The sequence below is a fragment of the Choloepus didactylus genome, chromosome 4 (genome assembly GCF_015220235.1).
Source record: "Choloepus didactylus isolate mChoDid1 chromosome 4, mChoDid1.pri, whole genome shotgun sequence".
Lineage (NCBI taxonomy): Eukaryota > Metazoa > Chordata > Mammalia > Pilosa > Megalonychidae > Choloepus > Choloepus didactylus.
The window spans coordinates 18,218,748-18,239,179 of NC_051310.1; the positions used below are offsets into that span (position 1 = coordinate 18,218,748).

Genomic DNA, 20,432 nt, shown 5'->3' on the forward strand with positions numbered 1-20,432 from the left:
TCCGTGGTCCTACGAGAGAGGGGGGGTGCACAGCACCTGTGCCTGCAGAGGTCGGGAAGGGGCCAGGGCAGAGTGCCCCGCAGAGGAGCCTCGGAGGGAGAAGACCTCACCGAGGTGTTCGCAGCCGAGAGAGCAGCGTCTCCCCGCGGGGCGCTGCTGCAGGGCACAGCCTGGCACGTTGGGGAGTCTCAGCTCGTCCTTGCGGTGAGGGGTGAGGAGGCCAGGAGTGCTTATGTGCCTGCACAGTGTCTTCTTAGGTTGTTTTTCTTAAAGAGCCTTCCCTACTGTTCTGAGTCTTCATGTGAGACTTTCACAAGCTACCGAGCATTTGAACGGTTTATATTGCACAGTAATTTAACTCAGACTCCAGCTGCTGCTGCTTCCATGCCCAGCCTGCCCAGGCGGCCTGCTGGTGGCAGTCCTGGAAAGGTTGGGCGTTTTGGCCGTGGGGCGTTGACTCACACGTTGTCTCCTCTCGTTTTCAGTGAAAGGCAAGCTTTAGAAACTGTCTGTATAACCCTTGGGGATCAGCAGACACTCTGGGCCCTGGACATCCATGGAAACTTGTGGTTCAGAACCGGTGTTGTTCCCGAGAAACCCCAAGGCGATGATGACCACTGGTGGCAAGCAGGCATTGACTCTGCCATGTGCACGGGCTGTCCGACCGCGCCTGGCATTCTGCTCCCCCTTTTGAGCCCCTCTCTCTTTTCCTTAAAGAGATTGGAGAGGTGGGATTAAACTGATAATACTTATTTTAGTATTTGGTGGGTTAGACTTCACTGTACTTAAGTACAGTAGAAACTTCAAGGGCTTTTCATCCTAGGAAATAACTTGCAGAACCCTCTTTAAATAAAGCAGGCTTTATTTATTTTTTGGAGGTGTTTATAAGTTTATCACTATATGCTAAATACCTCAGTGGCATCCATTTGAAGATTAGGTAATAATGTTTAATTCTGAACAAATATGCTAAGAAAAGAGACCAAACAATAGGTTTGAAAAACCTAACCCACAATTAAAATTCATCTATCTCTACTTGTTCAAAAGCACTCTAAATAAATTGATATTTCAACCAGAAAGAAGGATTTTTCCACATCCTCCCAGAAAAAGAAATACTTGGAGAAATAGGAGGGTATAATCAAGTTCACTTTTCTTGTGCCTTAATTCCAACTGGAATGGCTGGGATGTGTTTTTAAGGGGGTTTATGCTTTCCTCCTCTTTGGTACCCATGGCTCTGGCCTCGCTCCCCAACTGCCAAAGGAGGTGAGGGTTGCACCGGCCATCAGCAGTTCTGAAGTGTGCAGAGGACTTAAATCACGGGTCTCCTTGGGTCAGGGTTATTTCCACTTTGCTGTGAGGGAGGCAGGTCTTCCATTAGGCTGCAGTGTGTCCGTCGCACCACAGCGTGGGCAGACAAGGTGTGTGTGTTCTGATGGGCATGTGGGTGAGCACCAGTGTCTCTGACCTGATCCACTGGGTCAGACTTGAAACCGCTATACAGATGGTTTTAAAGTACCTTCTGGGTACTTAATAATCACAAAACATGCCTGCTTGTTGTAGCAGACCCATGTAATAGAAATGTATAAAATATACAGTTTTCCCATTGCTTGCTTTATCTTGTTTGGAAATGCTTATTTGATAAATAAAGTAGTTTAAAACAAACAAACAAAACAAAACAAAACAAAAACAAAAAAATAAAATGAACAGTGAACACGTCCTTCCCTCCCTCTGAAGCTGACCCTTGGGAGTGAGCCCGGTTGGCAGTCTGGTGACATCCTGCTCAACTTGCCTTGGTCCTTACACAAGCGCGTGTGCACGTGTGCGTGTGGCGGTTGGTCGTCTGGTTACTAGACGTTCGGAAGTCAGGCCAGGCAGCACCTCCCCTCGAGTGGTCAGTGTCCAGAGGTCACGGCCGTGCCCTGAGGGCGGCTCTGCACTCCCTCCCTAGGTGGGCATCATGGCCTACGTGGTGTTTGACCAGTGTAGCCTGTTCCAGACCCTGCTCCACGCCACGCACTCGGTGGCCACAGCGGCACAGGTGCCCGTCGAGAAGGTGGTGGATAAGCTGCGCACGGCGTTCTGGTCCCAGCAGCTCCAGTGCCAGCCCAGCCTCCTCGGGGTCAACCCCAGCAGCGTCTGGATCTCCTCGGGCAAGAACGAGTTCCACGTGGCAAAGGGAAGCCTCATAGGTGGGCAGGGGCTTTTTATTCACATTGGCTTCACTTGAAAGCACTTCTAAAGAAAAGCTTTAAAATCCCAACTTGAAAAGATAACCTCACGCCAGTGGATTGAAGCATTTGTAGGAGAGGAACTTCCTGTGTTCCGTCATCGTTCTGTCTCCTGCTGTGTTCTCAGTCTGTCAGTCCTAAAACTTGGACCCCCAGTGTCTGCATGGCACGTGCTCAGTTATCACTGGGTAAAAGGGGCCACCTCTGAGGTCTGAGAAGGGGAATCACTGGCACCGTTGGCGGTAGAGGCTATGGGTGGCTCTGAGTGCAGGTGTGAACCCGCCCAGGCATGAACCCATGCAGGTGTGAACCCGCCCAGGCATGAACCCATGCAGGTGTGAACCCGCTCAGGTGTGAACCCATGCAGGTGTGAAGCCACGCAGGTGTGAACCCGTGCAGGGTGGGGGGTTGTGCTGCTGTGAGGGAATCCCCTACTCTGTGGGTCTCTCCAGCTCCCCCTCCCCCTGCCCCTGGCAGGAGTGTGGCATTAGAGAGCAGCAAGTGACAGGCTGCTCTTATCTCCTAACGTAAGGGCACTCCAGAAGTAGCCGTGAGAGATACGGAAAACCAGCTGGAGTCTAGAACCGAGGCTCTGAAGTGTTCTTTTATTCCTTTCTTTAATATGTTCTTCCTATTTTTTCTTCCCAGGCACTTACTGGAATAATGTTGTTCCCCATGGGACAGCTTCTGCAACAAAATGGGCCTTTGTGTTGGCTTCAACGGCTCCCACAAAGGAAGGTTGGTCAAGCTGAGCTTGGTTGAGAAATACGGTGCATATGTCAGCAGTTGTAAAAGTTAAAATCACAGTCAGCCGGTGGCCTAGCTGGTGATGGTGGGTGCAGCTGTGCAGCTCAGGAACAGAGAAGTGGTGGTAGCTGAACTTCTGGCTGAGCCACTGGCAAGACTTGACCAAGGGAGCCACGGAGAGAGGACCTGGTAGGGTGAAGCTGATGGAGTCTCAAGGCACAGCATCCCCCTGAAGGAGGGGAGCAGACAGTGTGCTCGTCTGGAGCTGGCAGCAGGGGCCTCCCCAGGCACACAGCAGGGCCCACAGCACCACCAGGAGGCCGCAGCCTTCTTGGAGTGCCTTCCCGTCTCCCCATGTGTTCTTCTCTCACCTCCCAGAGCCTCTTCCCTTCTTGTTCACAGCCTCTGGCTGACCGGAGCCCCCATTTGACCCCGTTACGGCAGAGCCTTCCTTTCAGAGGCCTGCCTCCTCCTGACCTGCGTGGGCTGTGGAGCTGGGAGCCCCTGGCAGGCTCCTCCCAGGTTTGCGCTGAGGTTAAAGGAGAAGACAGAGTTCAGAGGAATTAGGTTGGTTAGTCCCCCTCAGATGCAGCTGACCTGGTCAGTCCAAGAAATGCCAGATTGTTCTGACAGTTCTGAAATCCAGAAAGCCCTGAAAACTGGAAGGTATTTCCCAAGTTTGGCATCGTTTCACACAGGCAGCACATCCTGACCTGACCTGGCCCAACGCGGGGCTTTTTACGCAGTTGCGACCTCCCCCACCGACCGTGCACCCCCCTGCTGCTGCATTTCCCTAGGGGGTTCCTGCGGTCGCGGTTACTACTTCTAGGGGGAGAGGCGGCCGGTAGCCGAGCCCTCAGCTCTCGGGGCTGCTCAAGGGGTACCGGCGGCGGGGGCTCTTTCCCGGAGGCGAGGGCGAGGCGGAGGACGTGGCCAGGGTCCTCGGCGAGAGGCGTGCAAGGAGGGCGGCGATAGGGACAAGACACTCTTCATCCAGTAGGAGTATGCGCCAAAGAGATTTATTCAGGGGTGATTACAGGTTATATAGGCTGGTAAGAAGGGCAGGGCTGGAAAGGAGGTGAAGCAGCCTTAAATGGCAATACTGAAGGGAGAGGGGCTAGGATTGGTTCTGAGAGAACGCCGGAACCGTTGCAGCGGGGCGGGGGTAGTTCTGGCCACGGGCATGCGCGCTGGCGGTGGCAGGAGTGGCCTTGGCACCAGGGAGTGAGTGGGTAAGATAAGGAAGTGGGGAAAGGGCAGTTGGGAGAAAGGCGGTTTCCTCCGGCAAGCCTCCCCTGCCAGTGGCAATTTGGGTGAGGAAAAGGGAGCTGCCTTGACCTCGCTCCCCAGGCTCGGGGGGGCTGCAGAGGGCACTCACGCCCGTACCTACTACCCTCCCCAGGGGGTGATATCAGGTCCCCTGGCCCAGGCCTGGTAAGTTGAGGTACAAGCTCAGACACCCGCAGGTTCCGCCCCCCTCCTCTGGGCTGTTCCCTGGACCTGTGCCCTTCCCATTATCTTAGGCTTTCAAAATCCAGAAAATGTTTCTGAGTTCCAAACATCTCACCACAAATTTTAGGGGAAGGTCTGTGGACCTATGGCAAAGGGTTTAACCTCCCTGGTGATTACTTGCCTTTTAAACAGACTTTGTTAAATGTGAAGGACTCTGTTAAATGGCGGAGTGACTGGAATGGTGTAATTTTGAGGTGAGGATGGGGAGGGAAGGCTCTCCAGTGTCCCAAGCCCTCAGCAGCCTCCTCACCCCCATCGCCAGAAGAACAGGGCAAGTGCCTGGGGGCTACCCTCTGAAGAGACGCCCTTATGCCACAGGGCCAACTGGACACCCCTTCCCTCTTGGTGAAGTTTGACGTTCCGTATAAAAGGCTCTGGTGTGTTGTTCAAGTTCAAGACTGCCCATCCCATTTTAAATGTCCAAGGCCAGAGCCCCAAGCCAAGGCAATAGTCTGATAACATCACTTAGCCCTGCTTTCCTTCCATTTCTTTAAAATATCTTAGGTTTGACTCTTCCTCTCTGGCTTGGTCATGGAGGTTCCCTCTGACATCTGATTTAAACTGCATATTAAACTCCCACTGTATAGTCTAATATTTACACTGCATATTAAAGAGCGAGCCCTTGGCTGGCAAGTGTGCCAGACTGAGCCAGGAGCAGCCCAGTGTTTGAGGCAGGTGCACGGGTGTCGAGGTGTCAGCCAGAAGGCACAGGCCCCCGTGTGCACTGAAGGCAGGGGCTCAGCGCGGCAGCACGTTGATGGTAAACACTAACTCTGTCCTCAGGAAGCTCTCTGTGGCTGTGCCAGAGCAGCCAGGAGCTGTGCCGCATCAGTGCCCAGGATGCCCAGTCCCGCCGTCCACTGTGCAGCTAGCTGCCTCCCAACACCGAGATGAGTGCCTACTCTGCCTGCCCTGATGCCCTGTGGGCCTTGGACAGCCTCGGCCAGGAGTTCATCAGGACGCTCTCCAAGAGCTGCCCCACAGGAATACACTGGACAAGGCTGGACCCCTCCCAGCTAGGTAAGACCGCCCCCGAGTGTGCCTCGGCTTCGGCACATGGCATCCGAGCACAATTCCCTGGGCCCTGGCTGGACTTGAGTGAAGCCCTATCCAGGTGTTTTGTGAGTGGGTGGGGTCCAGAAGATTAATTGGCCACTTTTTAAGATCCAGTGGACCTTTCCATTTTGTTAAGGAGGCTTACTTTGCCCATTCCTTAGAGTTTTTAGGATCCAAGTCAGAGCACATAGTCAGATGAAGTTGCACTAAGAGCTGCTTGAGTGCACGCTGTGGGTGCAGCTGCCTCTCCATCTCTGAATGTGGGACTGGCTTTGTGCCCTTAAAACCTGAAAAACTGGGCAGGCCCTGCAGCAGGGCCAGTGCCACCCTGATGTCTTCTCAGCATCTGGAGTCACGCCAAGCCTAGAAGGGCTGCTCGACAACTGTGTGTTGATCCTCAGCAGGGTGGAGAGCCTTGGCTATCCTCGGAATCTCCCCTCAGGACTCACGGAGTAGGCTGGTTAGTGGGATGCCATTTAAGAATAATTCATTTGTATTCCAAGAAACAGAACCGGTAAGCCCACAACCTTCAAGTGTCCTCAGTAGGCTGGCCAGGGAAGCACTGTGTGGTCTGTGCGGAGGCAGACCTGGGGGTCAGCGGGACCCTCAGACCTTCACTGGTCCTGGCTCAGGAGGCATCCCCCCAGCAGGGTTTGCCACTTTTGTAAACCGACAAACAAAACCTTGGTTGTTATATGGTGGAATTGAATTGTACAAGCATTTAATGTTTGTGAATTCAACTATACGTACTCATCCAAAATGAGGAGGAGGGGAAAGAAAACAAGAAGAAAGAGAGGGAGTGCTCCTCATCTCCCTTCCAGCCACCCCCCAGGAGCCCCTGGCTGCACCATGGCTCCCCACTTCAGCTGACAGGGGTCCGCCCGCCAAGCCACAAAATATGCCAGCCAGGGCTGCTCAGCTGCTCCACCTGAACGGCTCTGACCGGGTTCTACGTAGAAACATTTTTCAGTGCCACAAGGCCCCACACACAATGCAGCTCCTTCATCTGGTTCTCAACTCAAGAAGCAGATGAATCCAAAGCTAGGTGAATTAAAGAATTTTCCAGGGCAGTTTTGGTTACTTGTGTTTTTAGTCTCACACTGTATTTTTATTTTCCTATTGTCTTTTGCCTTTAATTAACATCTAAATAAACAGCATTTTTCTCTATAATTATAATATGGAAATGTTTATGAACAAAATAGATAAAGTTTTTGGCAGACGCCTAGGAAAGGGTTGTGTTGGTCCAGTCATCAGAGGTTGGAAGCAGGGGCAGCAGCGCGGCCCGGGTGGGCTCAGGGTTTGGGGATGGGGGTAAATACCCACAGTCCTTGCCTCCTTCTGATTCCTTCTTTCAGCACCTCAGGAACCATCTGGTGCTTCTGCTGGACGGTTCTTCCTCTTCATTTCTTCCCATTTTGATATTAGGCATCTCCCCACAGCCTCCTGAAATGCTGGTGACTTTGGTAGTTGTAGCGTGAGGAAACTTTTCTTTGAGATTTGGATCCCTTCGAGCTGCCCTCATCTGGGGGGAGAAGAGGAAGCCGTACACACTTCTCGCTCGCTGGTCAGGAAGGCCGTTCTAAGGCCGTCCTGCCACCCCAGCCCTCCAGAGCCGAGCCCCAGGCAGGCAGACTTGGGTGAATGGATGAATGAATGAACAAAGGAGCAGGTGGAGAACTAGATTCAGGGCATCCACAGAGAAGCCTGGCGGGCACTGGGAAAGGCAGATGCTCATCCCAGCAGGCCCGTAGACACAGCCTTTAGTCCAGATGCCCACCCCGATGGACCATCTGATGAGATCCCCGCAGAGCACGGTCCCTGCCAAAGGTCACCAGAGAGCCCGGGGCCTGCAGTCCCCAGTGCTCCTGGCTCCGTGAGCGAGTCCTCACTACATGCCCCCATCAGCGTTTTTCTTGATTCCTTTAAAGTCATGGTTGGTGAGGCTGGGGATAACTTACTAACTTTTTTTTCTTTATTAGAGAAGTTACAGGGTTACAGAACACTTATGCATAGAATTCAGGACTGCCATATACCACCCTATTATTAACACCTTGCATCAGTGTGGAACATTTGCTTCAACTGATGAAAGCACATTTTTATAATTGTACTATTAACTAAAGTCCATGATTTAATTTAGGATTCACTGTGTAGTGTAGTTCCATTGATTTTTTTTTTTAAAAGATTTATCTTATTACCATATTTATAATCTAATGTTTCCCTCTTTAATCACATTCAAATGTATATTTCCATGCTGTTAATTGCTTTCACAGTGCGGTGCTACCATCACCACCATCCATTACCAAAACATTCCCATCATTTCAGATAAGGATCCCTGTACATTTTAAATCTTAACTTCGCATTCCCTATCCCCATCCCGTCCCTTGGTAACCTATATTCCAGATTCTGACTCCATGAATTTGCTTATTCTAGTTGTTTCAGACCAGTGAGAGCATACAATTTTTGTTATTTTGTGTCTGGCTTATTTCACTCAACATGATGTCCTCAGTGTTCATCCATGTTTTTGCCTGTGTCAGGACTTCATTCCTTTTTACGGCTGAGTAATTTCCTATTGTATGTGTATAGCACATTTTATTTATCTGTTTTTCAGTTTGTGGACGACACTTGTGTTGCCTCCATCTTTTGGCGAATCTGAATAATGCTGCTTTGAACATGGGTGCGCACGTATCTGTTGAAGTCCCTGCTTTCGATTACTTTGGATATATACCTAGTAGTAGTGTTGCTGGGTCTGTGGTAGTTTTATAGCTTTCTGAGGAACCGCCAAACTGTCTTCCACAGCAGCTACACCATTTTATATTCCTTCCGTCAGTGAATGAGTGTTCATATTTCTCCGTATCCTCCCCAACACTTGTTATTTTCCATATTTTTTTTAATAGCAGCCATTCTAAAGGGTGGGAAATGGTATCTCATGGTTTTGATTTGCATTTCCCTGATGACTATGATGGTGAGCATCTTTTTATGTGCTTAGTAGCCATTTGTATATCTTCTTTGGAGAGATATCTGTTCAAGTCTTTTGCCCCCTTTTTAATTGAGTTGTCTTTTTGTTGTTAAGTTGAAGGATTTCATTATGTATTCTGGTATTAAACCCGTATCAGATATGTGGTTTCCACATAGTCTCTCCCATTGTGTAAGCTGTTGTTTTACTTTCATGATGAAGTCCTTTGGGGCACAAAAGTTTTAAATTTTGATGAAGTCCCATTTATCTATTTTTTCTTCTGTTTTTTGTGCTTTGGGTGTGAAGTGTAAGAAACCATGGCCTAGCACAAGGTCCTAATGATGCTTCCCTACATTTTCTTCTAGGAGTTTGATAGCCCTAGTTCTTAAGGTTTTTGACCTATTTGGAGTTGATTTTTTCGGTAGTGTGAAGTAAGGATCCACCTTCATTCTTTTACATATGGACATCCAATTTTCTCAATACCATTTGTTGAAAAGACTATTCTTTCTCAGTTGTGCGGTCTTTGCCCCCTTGTGAAAAATAATTTGGCCATAAATGGGAGGGTTGATTTCTGAGCTCTCAATTAAATTTCGTTGGTCTATATGTCTTTCCTTGTGCCAGTGCCATGCTGTTTGGAGTACTGCGGCTTTGTAATAAGTTTTAAGATCGGGAAATGTGAGCCCTCCAACTTCATTCTTCTTTTTCAAAATGTCTTTAGCTATTCAGGGTCCCTTACCGTTCCATATAAATTTGATGGTTGGCTTTTGCATTTCTGCAAAGAAGGTTGTTAGGATTTTTATTGGGATTTATAGGCATTGAGCCTATAAATTGTGTTGGGTAGGATTGACATTTTAACGATATTTATAAAGTCTTTCAATCCATCGACACAGAATGTCCTTCCATTTATTTAAGTCTTCTTAGATTTTTTTTAGCCATGTTTTTCTGTGAACAGGTCCTTTACATCCTTGGTTAGATTTATTCCTAGATATCTGATTATTTTAATTGCTATTGTGAACGGAGTTTTTTTCTTGATTTCTTCTTCTGACTGTTCATAAACACTTCTGATTTTGGGGTGTTGATCTTTACCCCGCCACTTTACTTAATTCATTTATTAGCTCTAAGACCTTTATTGGGAATTTTTCAGGATTTTCTGTATATAAGATCATGTCATCTGCAAATAGGGAAAGTTTCACTTTTTCCTTCCCAGTCTGGGTCCCTTTTATGTCTTTTTCTTGCCTAGTAGCTCTGGCAAGAACCCCCAGTGCCACAAAGGCCCTTAGGAAGGGTTAGACTCCTGCTCTCTCAAGCCCCAAGGATGCAACTTCGTTCTGTAAATGACTCTCAAACTTTGAAATCTAATGGAGTTTGTCCTGCAGGTTTTAGGAACTGTTTTGATCCTGTTGACCCTGTTTTCCTTACTCTTTCTCCTTATGGCAATGGGAATGTTTATCCTATGAATGTCCCTCCTTTGTATATTGGAAGCACATAACTTGTTCTAAGTTCACAGATCCACAGCTAAAGGAAAATTATGCCTTGGGACTGACCACACCTATAATTGATTTTGATGGAGTTTTGTACTTAACTATTGTTACTGAAATGATTTAAGTTTCTGTGATATTGTGGGATGAATGTATTTCATATATGGAAAGATAATGTCATTTTGGGGTCCAGGGGGTGGAATGTGCCAGTTTGAATGTATTATGTCCCCCCAAATGCCATTATCTTTGATGTCATCTTGTGTGGGCAGACCTATCAGTGTTAATTAGATTGTAATTCTTTGAGTGTTTCCATGGAGATGTGCCCCACCCAACTGTGGGTGATGACTCTGGATAATTTCCATGAATTAAATTACTGGAGCACTATATAAGATCAGACAGAAGGAGCGAGCTTGCTACAGCCAGGGGGACACTTTGAAGAAAGCACAAGAGCTGTAGATGAGAGACAGTTTGAGGACGGCCATTGAAAGCAGACTCTTTCTCTGGAGAAGCTGAGAAAGGGCAAATATCCCAGGTGCAACTAAGAGTGACATTTTTGAGCAACTGCAGCCTAGAGAGGAATGTCCTGGGAGAAAGCCATTTTGAAATCAGAATTTGGAGCAGTTGCTAGCCACGTGCCTTCCCAGCTAACAGAGGTTTTCCGGACACCATTGGCCATCCTCCAGTGAAGGTACCCAATTGCTGATGCGTTACCTTAGACACTTTATGGCCTTAAGAGTGTAACTGTATAACCAAATAAACCCCCTTTTATAAAAGCCAATCCATTTCTGGTGTTTTGCATTCCGGCAGCATTAGCAAACTAGAACATCGCCCCAAACTGGAAGCACCCAAAATGTCCTTCAATAGGTGAGTAGATAAACTGTGGTGGGTCCTTACAGCGGAATATTATTCAGTGATAAAAGTCAAGGAGCTGTCCAGCCATGTAAAGACAGGGAGGAGCCTCAATGCATGCTGCTTATCGAAAGAAGCCAGTCTGAAAAGGCTCTGTACTGTTTGATTCCAACTACCTGACAGTCTGGAAAAGTCAAAACTAGGGAGTCAGTAAAAATCTCAAGAGCTGTCAGGGGTTTGGGGAGATGGGGGAGGGTTGAATATGTGAAACCATTCTGCACGATACTGTCTGTAACAGCAGGCACATGACATTATGTGTTTGTTAAAACTCATAGAAAGTTCCAGCTCAGAGAGTGAACCTAAATGTAGGCAACTGAAAGAAATCATTTAGGAGGTCGGGCAACACAGGAAGGAATGTGACAAGAGAATCTGTGTTACCAGTGTATGAAGCAAACTCAGTGAAGGAGGTGGGGATCAAGGAGCTGACCTAAGCAACTCTGGGGACGTGTGGGGTCTGTAAGACTAAAGGGGCTGCACGTGGGGCTGTATGCTAGTAGAGAAAGGTTTGCCCCCGTGTGGGGTATGGGTTAACAGTTCTCCTGATATAGACACGAATCTTGGAGCTCAACAGTTAAGAAGGTGGACGGCAACAGTGGGAGCCAGGCTTCTCGGCGTTGGCGTGGCAGCTACGGATCAGCCAGGGGAGAAGCCTGGGAGGGACCGTGTGGTAGCAGTTAGAGTTGGAGATGTCGGTACGAACTCACGTCTGGCTTCATGTAAATGAGTATTTGCAGACGTGTGTATACACGGGTTAGTATACACATATGTGCTCCTGTGCTGGGAGGGTGGAGAAGAAACGGCTCCCCGTTAGCATCAAGCACACCTGCTGTTCACATCTTGGTGTCTGAGACCATTTTCCAAGACAGGATTCCTCACTGGAGGAATGGATGGCTGCTTCTAGGACCCGGGCATGACATGCAGAGAATGGAGTATACCAAAAATAAGGAAGTAAGGAAACATTGGAGTAAGGAAATAGTAAAAACAAACAAACCCCAAACCTACCTTGATCTGGATATGTCAAAGGGACACAGGAGCTAACTGAAAGTGTTTCCAATGGCCAAAGCTGGAACAATTTAGCAAAAAAATTAAATAGCATGAAACTGTAATCCAAAGGATAAAATAAATACTCAAGTCCATATGTTATAAACAAATGATTGGATAAACAAATAAATGGGGAGAAGAGACACATTCCATTGCAGAAGAATTCCAAATGATTTACGAAGATGCCCAGCCCTCAAGACAGCGACCGTGTATGGAGGCTGCCTTCCAAAGGGGCTGGCTCAGAAGGATGGAGGGGAGTCGCCTTGTGGCTGGGGAACCCAGCAGCCTGACCTCGCCAGGCAATCAAGGTCAACATCAAGGTTATGAGTCGTGTGGACGGCGCACACCCTTGACAGGATGTGATGAGACAGGCACTTGACCTCTGTGACCTTCCTTCTAAAAACCCACAACCCCAGTACAATCATGAGGAAAATGGCAAACACGTCGCATCCGAGGCACATCCTATGAGACTCCTGACCAGTGCTCCTCAGTCAAGATCCTCAGAAACAAGGCAAGTCCGAGAAACTGCCCCAGGAGGAACCTACAGAGACGTGAGGACTAAATGCAGTGTGGGGTTGTGGATGGGATTCTGGATCAGAAAAAGACCTGAGGGAAAACTAAATATTCCAGGCAATACTAATATATTAATATTGGTTCATCGATGGTGGCAAAGGTCCCGACCCAACGTAAGATCTTAATAATAAGGCAAGTTGGATTCAGGGTATATGGGAACTCTGTGTGTAATCTTTCAATTTTTCTGCCAATCTAAAACTGTTCTAAAAATAAAGTATTTTATAAAAACATGAACTGCATGCTCATGGCTGGTGAATGCTTTTAGGAATGAGGAGCAGTCCTTGTGGGGGTTTTTTGCATGAAATGTGAACACTTTCCAATAACGAAAGCCATTCAGAGGTTGGTATTCATTATTCTGGTGCTTAAAAAACCACGTCTCCTTTCCCGTGGAGCTGAAATGTTAGCCAACCCTGTTGCCCACGTGCATCATTCCAGGATGTGAACAGCCGCGCCTGCCTTCCCGTTGGCTGTGAAACCACACGTCCGGTGCGGGTGATGCCCAAGCGAAGATCCCTGCGGCCACGCGGCTGTGTGAGGAAGGCCCCGGGGACCAGGAGGCCATGTCCTGGCCCTTCTGGACCTTTAAATGAGAATAAGGGCTTTGTTTTGGTAAGAAAGGTCTATCCTCATGTTCTGGTTTGCTAATGCAGCCGTTATGCAAAATACCGGAAATGGATTGGCTTTTATAAAGGGAGTTTATTTGGCTACAAATTTACAGTCTGAAGGCCATGAAAATGTCCAAATGAAAGCATCAACATGAGTTTACCTTCACTGAAGGAAGGCTGATGGCATCTGGAAAACCTCTGTTAGCTGGGAGGGCATGTGGCTGGCATCTGCTGATCCCAGGTTGTGTTCCAGCTCCTCTCTCAACTCCTGTGCATTCTTCAAAATGTTGCTCTTGGGGTGTTTTGTCCTCTCTTAGCTTCTCTGGAGCAAACACTAGGCTAGCATCTCCAAAGTGTCAGCAAAATTCTGCTTTCAGCGGCCATCTCCAAAATGTCTCTCTCAGCTGCTCTTAGCTCCTTCTGTGAGCCCTTTTATAGGACTCCAGTGATTAAATCAAGAATCAAGACCCACCCTGAATGGGCATGGTCCATATCTACATGCAAATATTTCAATCAAATGTTCCGCCCACATTTGATTGAGTCACATTTCCATGGAATCACTCAGTCAAAGGATTCCAACCTGATCAACACTAACACGTCTGCCCCACAAGACTGCATTAAAGAATGTGGCTTTTGGTGAGACATAATACATCCAAACTAGCACACCCTATTAGAAGAAAATCTAGTAACTTAGATGTTTGGGTTAAATTGTGTCCCTCTCAAAGAAGAAATGATGTTCAAATCCCCAGCACCTCGGAAGGTGGCATCTTTGGAAACAGGGTCTCTTCAGAGGTAAGTAGTTAGGATGAGATCATACTGGAGAGGGGGCTCAATCCACCGTGACTGGTGACCCCATAAGAGGGGAGAGGGACACAGAGAGAGACACACGGGGGCTGGCGGTGGCAGAGACTGGGGTGCTGCCCCTACATGCCACAGTGGGCTTCAGGACAGCCACCCCGAAGCCAGGAGGAAGTGGGCACGGACCCCCGCTGGAGCAGGCGGGGTGAGCACGGCCCCTACGCCTTGATTTGGACCCTGGCTCTGGAACTGTGGGAGGGTGCATTTCTGCTACTTTAAGCCACCTGATTTGTGGTAATTTGTTACGGCCGACCCACGACTCCAAGATGATAGGAACCAAGAGAAAGTTGAAAACACGCCCCGAGCTCACTGCCCGGCAGGTGCCGCTGTCCTCACCAGAAGACGGTGCTCGCCAGGTGCCCTGGAGAGCCGGAGAAATGCTTGGAGAACCCCAGGGTCGTAACTCGTAATGTGGGCATTAAGTGCCACGCGCTTGGATGTAACAAAAGTGAAGTGAAGCTGAAGGACAAGCTGAAGTCAGAGAAGTGCCTCCCATCCTGTAAACCCAGAAGATCCTGCTAAAAACTGCATCAAGAAGCTTTAGGAAGAGCCGGTGTGTATTCTTAAACCAAATGTGCCAAGTTTAGAAGCTATTTTTGACTCCCCACCCCCTTCACATGCCCCCAATTTTGTTAAATTTTTTTTAATGAGCCAACTTTTAGCTTTTAAATTCTGTTCTCATGTGGGGATTTCTACAGCTTCTTTCAAATGGTCTCAAAACTCGTCCTGAGCCTTTGTCACGGTTTCTGCGTTCTCAAGCTCTTTCTTTTCATTCAGCTTTTGGTTGGCTCGATTTTGTCACCAGTAGCTGTCGAAGAGGGCTCGTGCGTACACTAACCTTATAATTTATTGTCCAACTGGGAGCACTTGTCTTCTTTTTCAACATTTTATTTGGAATTAATTTCAAACTTAAGAAAAGTTGCAGAAGCAACACTAACCCAAGGACCAGCTGCCGGCCCTTCACCCACATCCACTTTTTACAGGTTGAGTCGTGTCCCCAAAAGGATGTGCTGGGATGTGACCCTGAACCTCAGAATGCGGTGCACTTGGAAAGAGGGTCCCGGAGTCAGGATTCGTTAGGATGAGGCCACACTGCATCAGGATTGTCCCTTAGTCAACTCGTCCAGTGTCCTCATGGGAAAAAGGAACTCAGGCCCAGACATGAGGGGACAGGAAGGCCGAGGAGGAGTGGGGTGTCTGTGACTGTGAGCCCCGAGGATGGGCAGGCATGGGGGCTGGGGGGCAGGGCAGGGTCCCCTATGGGCCCACAGCTGGGGTGGACCCTGTATCCCCCGCCCTGCCCTAGCTGAGAGAGGGGAACTGTCTGCTGGTGTAAGTGACCCCCACTATGGGACCTCAGTAGGGCTGCCCAGGAAACGAGACACACTTTGCCCCATTTGCTTTCTCATTTGTGCTCTCTCTTTCTGGACACACACATGCACACACTCACACACACATGCAAACACATACATGTACACAGTTACACACCCACACACCACACACATGTGCAAATGTGCACACACACGCATGCACCTGTGCATGCACATGCACACACATGCACGCACACACATGTACTCACACATGTGCATACACTCACACACACTCTCGCACACTCACACAAACCTAGACACTTTTTTGAACATTTGAGGTCAAGATCCCACAGCATGGCCCTTTCCCTTTAAATCCTAAGAACGGAGGGATCGATCCCCTCACATCTTCTTGCACTTGCCTCAGTGCTTTTATCTAATCTACCGTCCGTATCTAGTTTTCTCAGTTGCTCTTGCCCCTCAGAGCACCTTACCCCTCACACTAGAGCACTGTTGGGCATGAAAGGGTGAAGCACAACCAGCTGTGCTGGCATGGTGGGGTTCCAGGGCACCCTGGGCACCCCCAGCCTCCTGCCCGCTTCCTGCATGTCTGGTGCATTTTTAAAGTTCTAGCAAACAGGAGAAGCTCTGTCTGCCGCCTTTATACGTAAAGATGGACTAATGGCTACAGAATCCTTGGGTCCTGTGGTCTTACTCTCAGGATTTTGCAGCTACTGTCTTCTGACATTTCATTGATGTGCCACACGACCATTTCTATTACGCTGAAGTTCAACAACTTCAGCAGACTATGCCTTGCTGCTGTATCTGTCCCCATCCCACCCGCAGTACCTCCCAGGGGATGTGCTCCTTTGAACTGCAGGTTTAGGATTAAGGTCAGGAAGCATTTCTTCTGCTATATCCTGGAGTATTTTCTTTAGGAACATCAATTATGCATATTTTTTATTTGGTTTGAAATCTGCACCTACTTTCTTCTTTTAATTCCTTATTATATTGTAGTCTTTTTCGTCTTATTCTGTGCAATTTCCTCAAGCCCATCCACTATGTCCAAAAAGGTGTTTTCAGTCATGTTTATTTTTTCCTTCTTTCAGATGGGCCAATAATGTCCAAAATGATTTCCCTGTTCCACCTGTCTTTTGAGCTCCCGACACTCACAACTTCGGTTACCTTCTAATCTTTTCTTAGAAACCATGCAGCTTTCTTTGAGTTCTTTTCCCCCCTTGGAGAGATCAGGTTGTCTTGAAGCATCGGAAATCTTTTTGTCTGAAGTTTCCTCATGTTTTTTGGGCAATTCCTCTCATGATGAATACTCTTTGTCTTTTACGTGTGATCCTTTTATCTTATGTTTTTTTAAGTGTTCATGCACAGATGTGAAGTTGTATCATTTCTAACGATAGCTCCTCTTTAAGAGGAGTGAGATATCTTCTGAAATGCATGCATGTGTATGTTCGCGAGTGTGTGCACGTGTGCATGGGTGTGCATGTGTGCACTGCACAGTGGGTATAGGTTGCACGCAGAGACCTCCACTTTGATTCGTTTTCTCCAACGCCCTCTCCCAAAAGCTGTCCTCCTTCCTGTGACTCTTGCCCCTTCAGCAGGTAATTCTGACTCACGCAGTCCTTCCAGGTGACAGACCCTACGTGGCTGCTGGTGACCTCTGTAGTTCATGTGTTAAGTACCTTCCAGAATTTCTTTAAGCAATTACAAACAAACCTGAACATATTCTTGTTTACCCCATTTTTATGCAGAAGGTTGTTGATTTCGTTTCCCAGCTGCTAAAAGGAAAACAGATACCGCACGATGGGTCAGCTTAGACACAGGAATTTACTGGCTCATGGTTTCAGAGGCTGGGAGGTTGGCTTCCTCCCGGGGTGGCATCTCTGGCAGCCGGCCGTCTTTGGGGCTCCTCAGCTGTCCGTCACATGACGCGGCACACAGCAGTGTCTTTTTCTTTCTCTTCTGGTCCATTACTTCCAGCTTCCGGCTGCTCCCCGTGGTGTCTCTTCTTTCCATGTGTGGTGGTTTGAAGCTGTCTGTACCCTGGAAAAACTTGTTCTTGAACTTAATCCCTTCCTGTGGGTGTGTCTTGATAAGGCTACTTCAGTTAGGGTGTGGCCCACCTCAATCAGGGTGGGTCTTAATCCTGTTAGTGGAGTCCTTTATGAGCGGAAAGAAATTCAGACAGACAGAGAAAATTCCAGAGGGAGCAGTCGGAGCTGAACATCACTGGGACCGGAAGAGAAGGGAGAGCCCAGGAGACGCCGCCATGCGCCTGACCATGTGACAGAGGAGCCGGGATGGCCTCTGGGCCTCAGGAAGAAGGCCTTGCCTTGATGAGGCCTTGCTTTGCAGTTTTTCCAGCCTCAAAACTATGAGCCCATAAATCCCATTGTTTGAGCTGGCCCGTTGCATGGGATTTGTTGAGCAGCCGGGAAACGAAGCCATCGGGTCCAATCTCCTTCGCCCACCAGGACAGCAGCCCCTGGGTCAGGCCCCCGCCCTCAGCATGGGTACATCTGACCAAACACCTTCAAAGGCCCAGTGCACAAACCAGCCCACCCTGCAGGGCCGGGGGTGGGACCTGAAGATGCCGTCTGTGCGGAACGTGATTGCATCCCCAGCAGGACGCTGCGGTGCGGATTCCGGCGCTCCACGGGGTTCGATTTGCCATCCCAAGGGTGCCGCGGTGACCGGCCTTCTGCGTAACCACTGTGCACACACACGGGAGTTGGCAACGCTGTTTGCGCAGTGGAATTGCGGGTCCAAGGGTGGATGCGTTAGCGATTCTGATGTGGCTGCTCCTGGGTCCATCCTGGCTGTTCCTGTGATGACTTCTCCTCCACAGCCCCACGGGGGTCAGTAAACTCGCAGATTGTTGTCCCTCTGAGAGACGAGAAAGGACATCTCAGTTCAGTGTGTTTTTTAAATAGCTGGGGTATGATTCTTGAAGAGTGAAATGCACAGATACGAAGCGTACGGTTGGAGAAGTTCTGACCAACACGTGCCTCAGGGTGACCTGTGCCTCTGTGAAGATGCCAGACACTTCCACATGCAGAGATGCCCCGCATCCCCCCGTCTGACCCCCTCCCACATGCAGAGGCTGCTGCTCTGAGGCCCCTCACCACGGAGACGTTCCTGCCCAGGACTGCACGGACGTGAGATCAGAGGAGGCCCTCTTCTGCGTCTGTCTGCTTTCCTCCAGCTGCACCTGTGTAGTGGCGTCACAGTCTCTTTCTTCTCCTTTAGTCCGGAACATTTCCATAGCAGTTGTATTTTAAGATATTGACGTTTTGAAATAGCACAGTTCCTTTTAGAAGTCGAACGAGCCTCCTTCCAGATCTGCTGCGGGTGAGGGGCTTATGGTGGGCACTGGGCAGGGTGTGGGCACTAGCAGAGCACGGGTCAGGAAGGCTCAGGCAGCCGAGAGCACGGTCACGCGGGAGGGCTGTGGTCGTGTGAGTTTTTTTTCCAAGTGTTTAGTGGCTGGATGAAGACACAGGAAACCATGTAGTCAGTTTCACCAAGGGCTGGGGCTTGGCAGCCAGGACACAGGGACAGTGGAGCCAGGACGGGAGAGATGACCGTGGAACCCGTGGGCCTCACCGAGGGCAGCCAGATGGGTTGGTCGCCTTTGAGCCCATGCCGAGCAGAGCAGGTGCGCTGTGAGTCCCTGGCCCTCTCACCCCCCGACCTCTGGCCTGTGACCCTGTCTCCAGCACCTGCAGGTCTGCTCACCTTGTCTACCCACTGTCACACCCACATTCTCGATGTTGCCACTTCCTGGACTAAGATGCCCGGGCCCCAGGAGGCGGCAGAGAGAGAGAGGACGGGAAGGTGGGGCTGTGGCCAGGAGGCTGGGAGACCCGTGTCAGGGGACACGAGATGTGCGAGCCTCGAAGGCTGGAGTTTCCCGTGTGGGCAGGAGGAGGGGATGGCCTGTGGGTAGCAGCCCCGGAGCTGGGGGACCAGCCCACACCAATAGCCGAGAGGGCCAGGCGGGGTCAGTGGCCTCGGCAGTGTGGGCGAGACCTCCTCGGGCTCCCAGGAAGTCAGGGAGGTGGGAGTGGTTCTCAGGTGAGGGCTAAGGGAAGGGTCAGGCAGGGGAAGCCACCAGAGGGTGCAGGAAGCCCTCACTGGGGGCCCTTGGTGGCCCCGGACGGTAGGGGCAGGAGGGGCCGGTGGGTGATGGGCTGTGGGGTGGAGAGTGGCCCGGATGGTCGCCTGGAAGCTGACGGCTGAGGGGGTAGATAGTGAGGCTGGCGAGTGTGGTCGGGAGCCAGTGCCTTCTGGAACTTCCTTTGGCTCCTGTGGTGTCTTGCACCCTTGTGATGGATGCTGGGCATGCTGCTAGGGACATGTCTCTGTCCTGTGCCATGGCCGGTTCTCTCCCCTGCCCCAGGAAGCTTCCTGTGTCCCTTCTGAGGAAGTGGGGGCTCCCCAGCCTTGCCGTGGTCCACTGCCCGCCCTGCGCTCTGTTCCTGACTCGGCTGCGTCACCCCCCCGGGGCCCTGTGGCCCTTCCCCGCTGTGGGCTGCTCATCTCCCTCTGGACGCCACTTTCTGGCTGGGGGGTCCTCCTGGGGGGTCGGCACCTGGAGGGTAGAGCCCAGGGTGGGCAGGATGCAGGCAGGTCTGTCGAGTGACGGGTGAAGGGAAGTGTGGCAAGGCAAGGAGAAGCCCCCAGAGTTCAAGGGTGACGGCACATGGTGGGCTGAGCCGTGGCCCCAAAAGGGTGATAGCCACATCTGAATCCCTGAAATTTCTGTTGTTTGAAGCCCCCCGGGTTTGCTTGGTGATGGCGGCCCCAGGGGACAGCCCTGGGCCCCCAGCCTGCTGCCCTTTCCTATTGGGCGCTGCTCAGAAAAGGTGAGGCCACTCCTGGAAGCCCCTTCCGCCCCTGGGTGCCCGAGCACGGCAGCCAAGCCCTCTGCACCAGGCTTCGGGTGAAGGGGCAGCTGTGGGCACGTGCAGGGCAGGCGGGTGTCTGCACGTGTGAGGAGGGGTCCCCTTTGGCCCTGAAGTTGGAAAGCAGAGGTGCTGCCCTCACCCCCAACTCTCTCCGGAAGTCTGCAGAACACCCCCAAAGAGGCGCTTCTCCCTTTAGCTGAGATGGCGGTCTCGGCTTTCGAGCTGTGCTGTTTGTCCTGAACC

At 50.1% G+C, this 20,432-nt stretch overlaps 1 protein-coding gene across 1 annotated transcript in view; it reads left to right on the forward strand.

Moving 5' to 3' along the window:
• The window catches only part of LOC119532569 (tectonin beta-propeller repeat-containing protein 2-like), a 31,137-nt gene extending 12,696 nt beyond the window's left edge, over window positions 1-18,441 (forward strand). Inside the window, 6 exon segments of the mRNA XM_037835022.1 lie at window positions 486-627; window positions 1,946-2,186; window positions 2,874-2,963; window positions 5,268-5,504; window positions 17,754-17,915; window positions 18,380-18,441. Of these exon segments, the coding sequence (XP_037690950.1) occupies window positions 486-627; window positions 1,946-2,186; window positions 2,874-2,963; window positions 5,268-5,504; window positions 17,754-17,915; window positions 18,380-18,441 (934 nt within the window).
• Window positions 18,442-20,432: the final 1,991 nt, after the last annotated feature.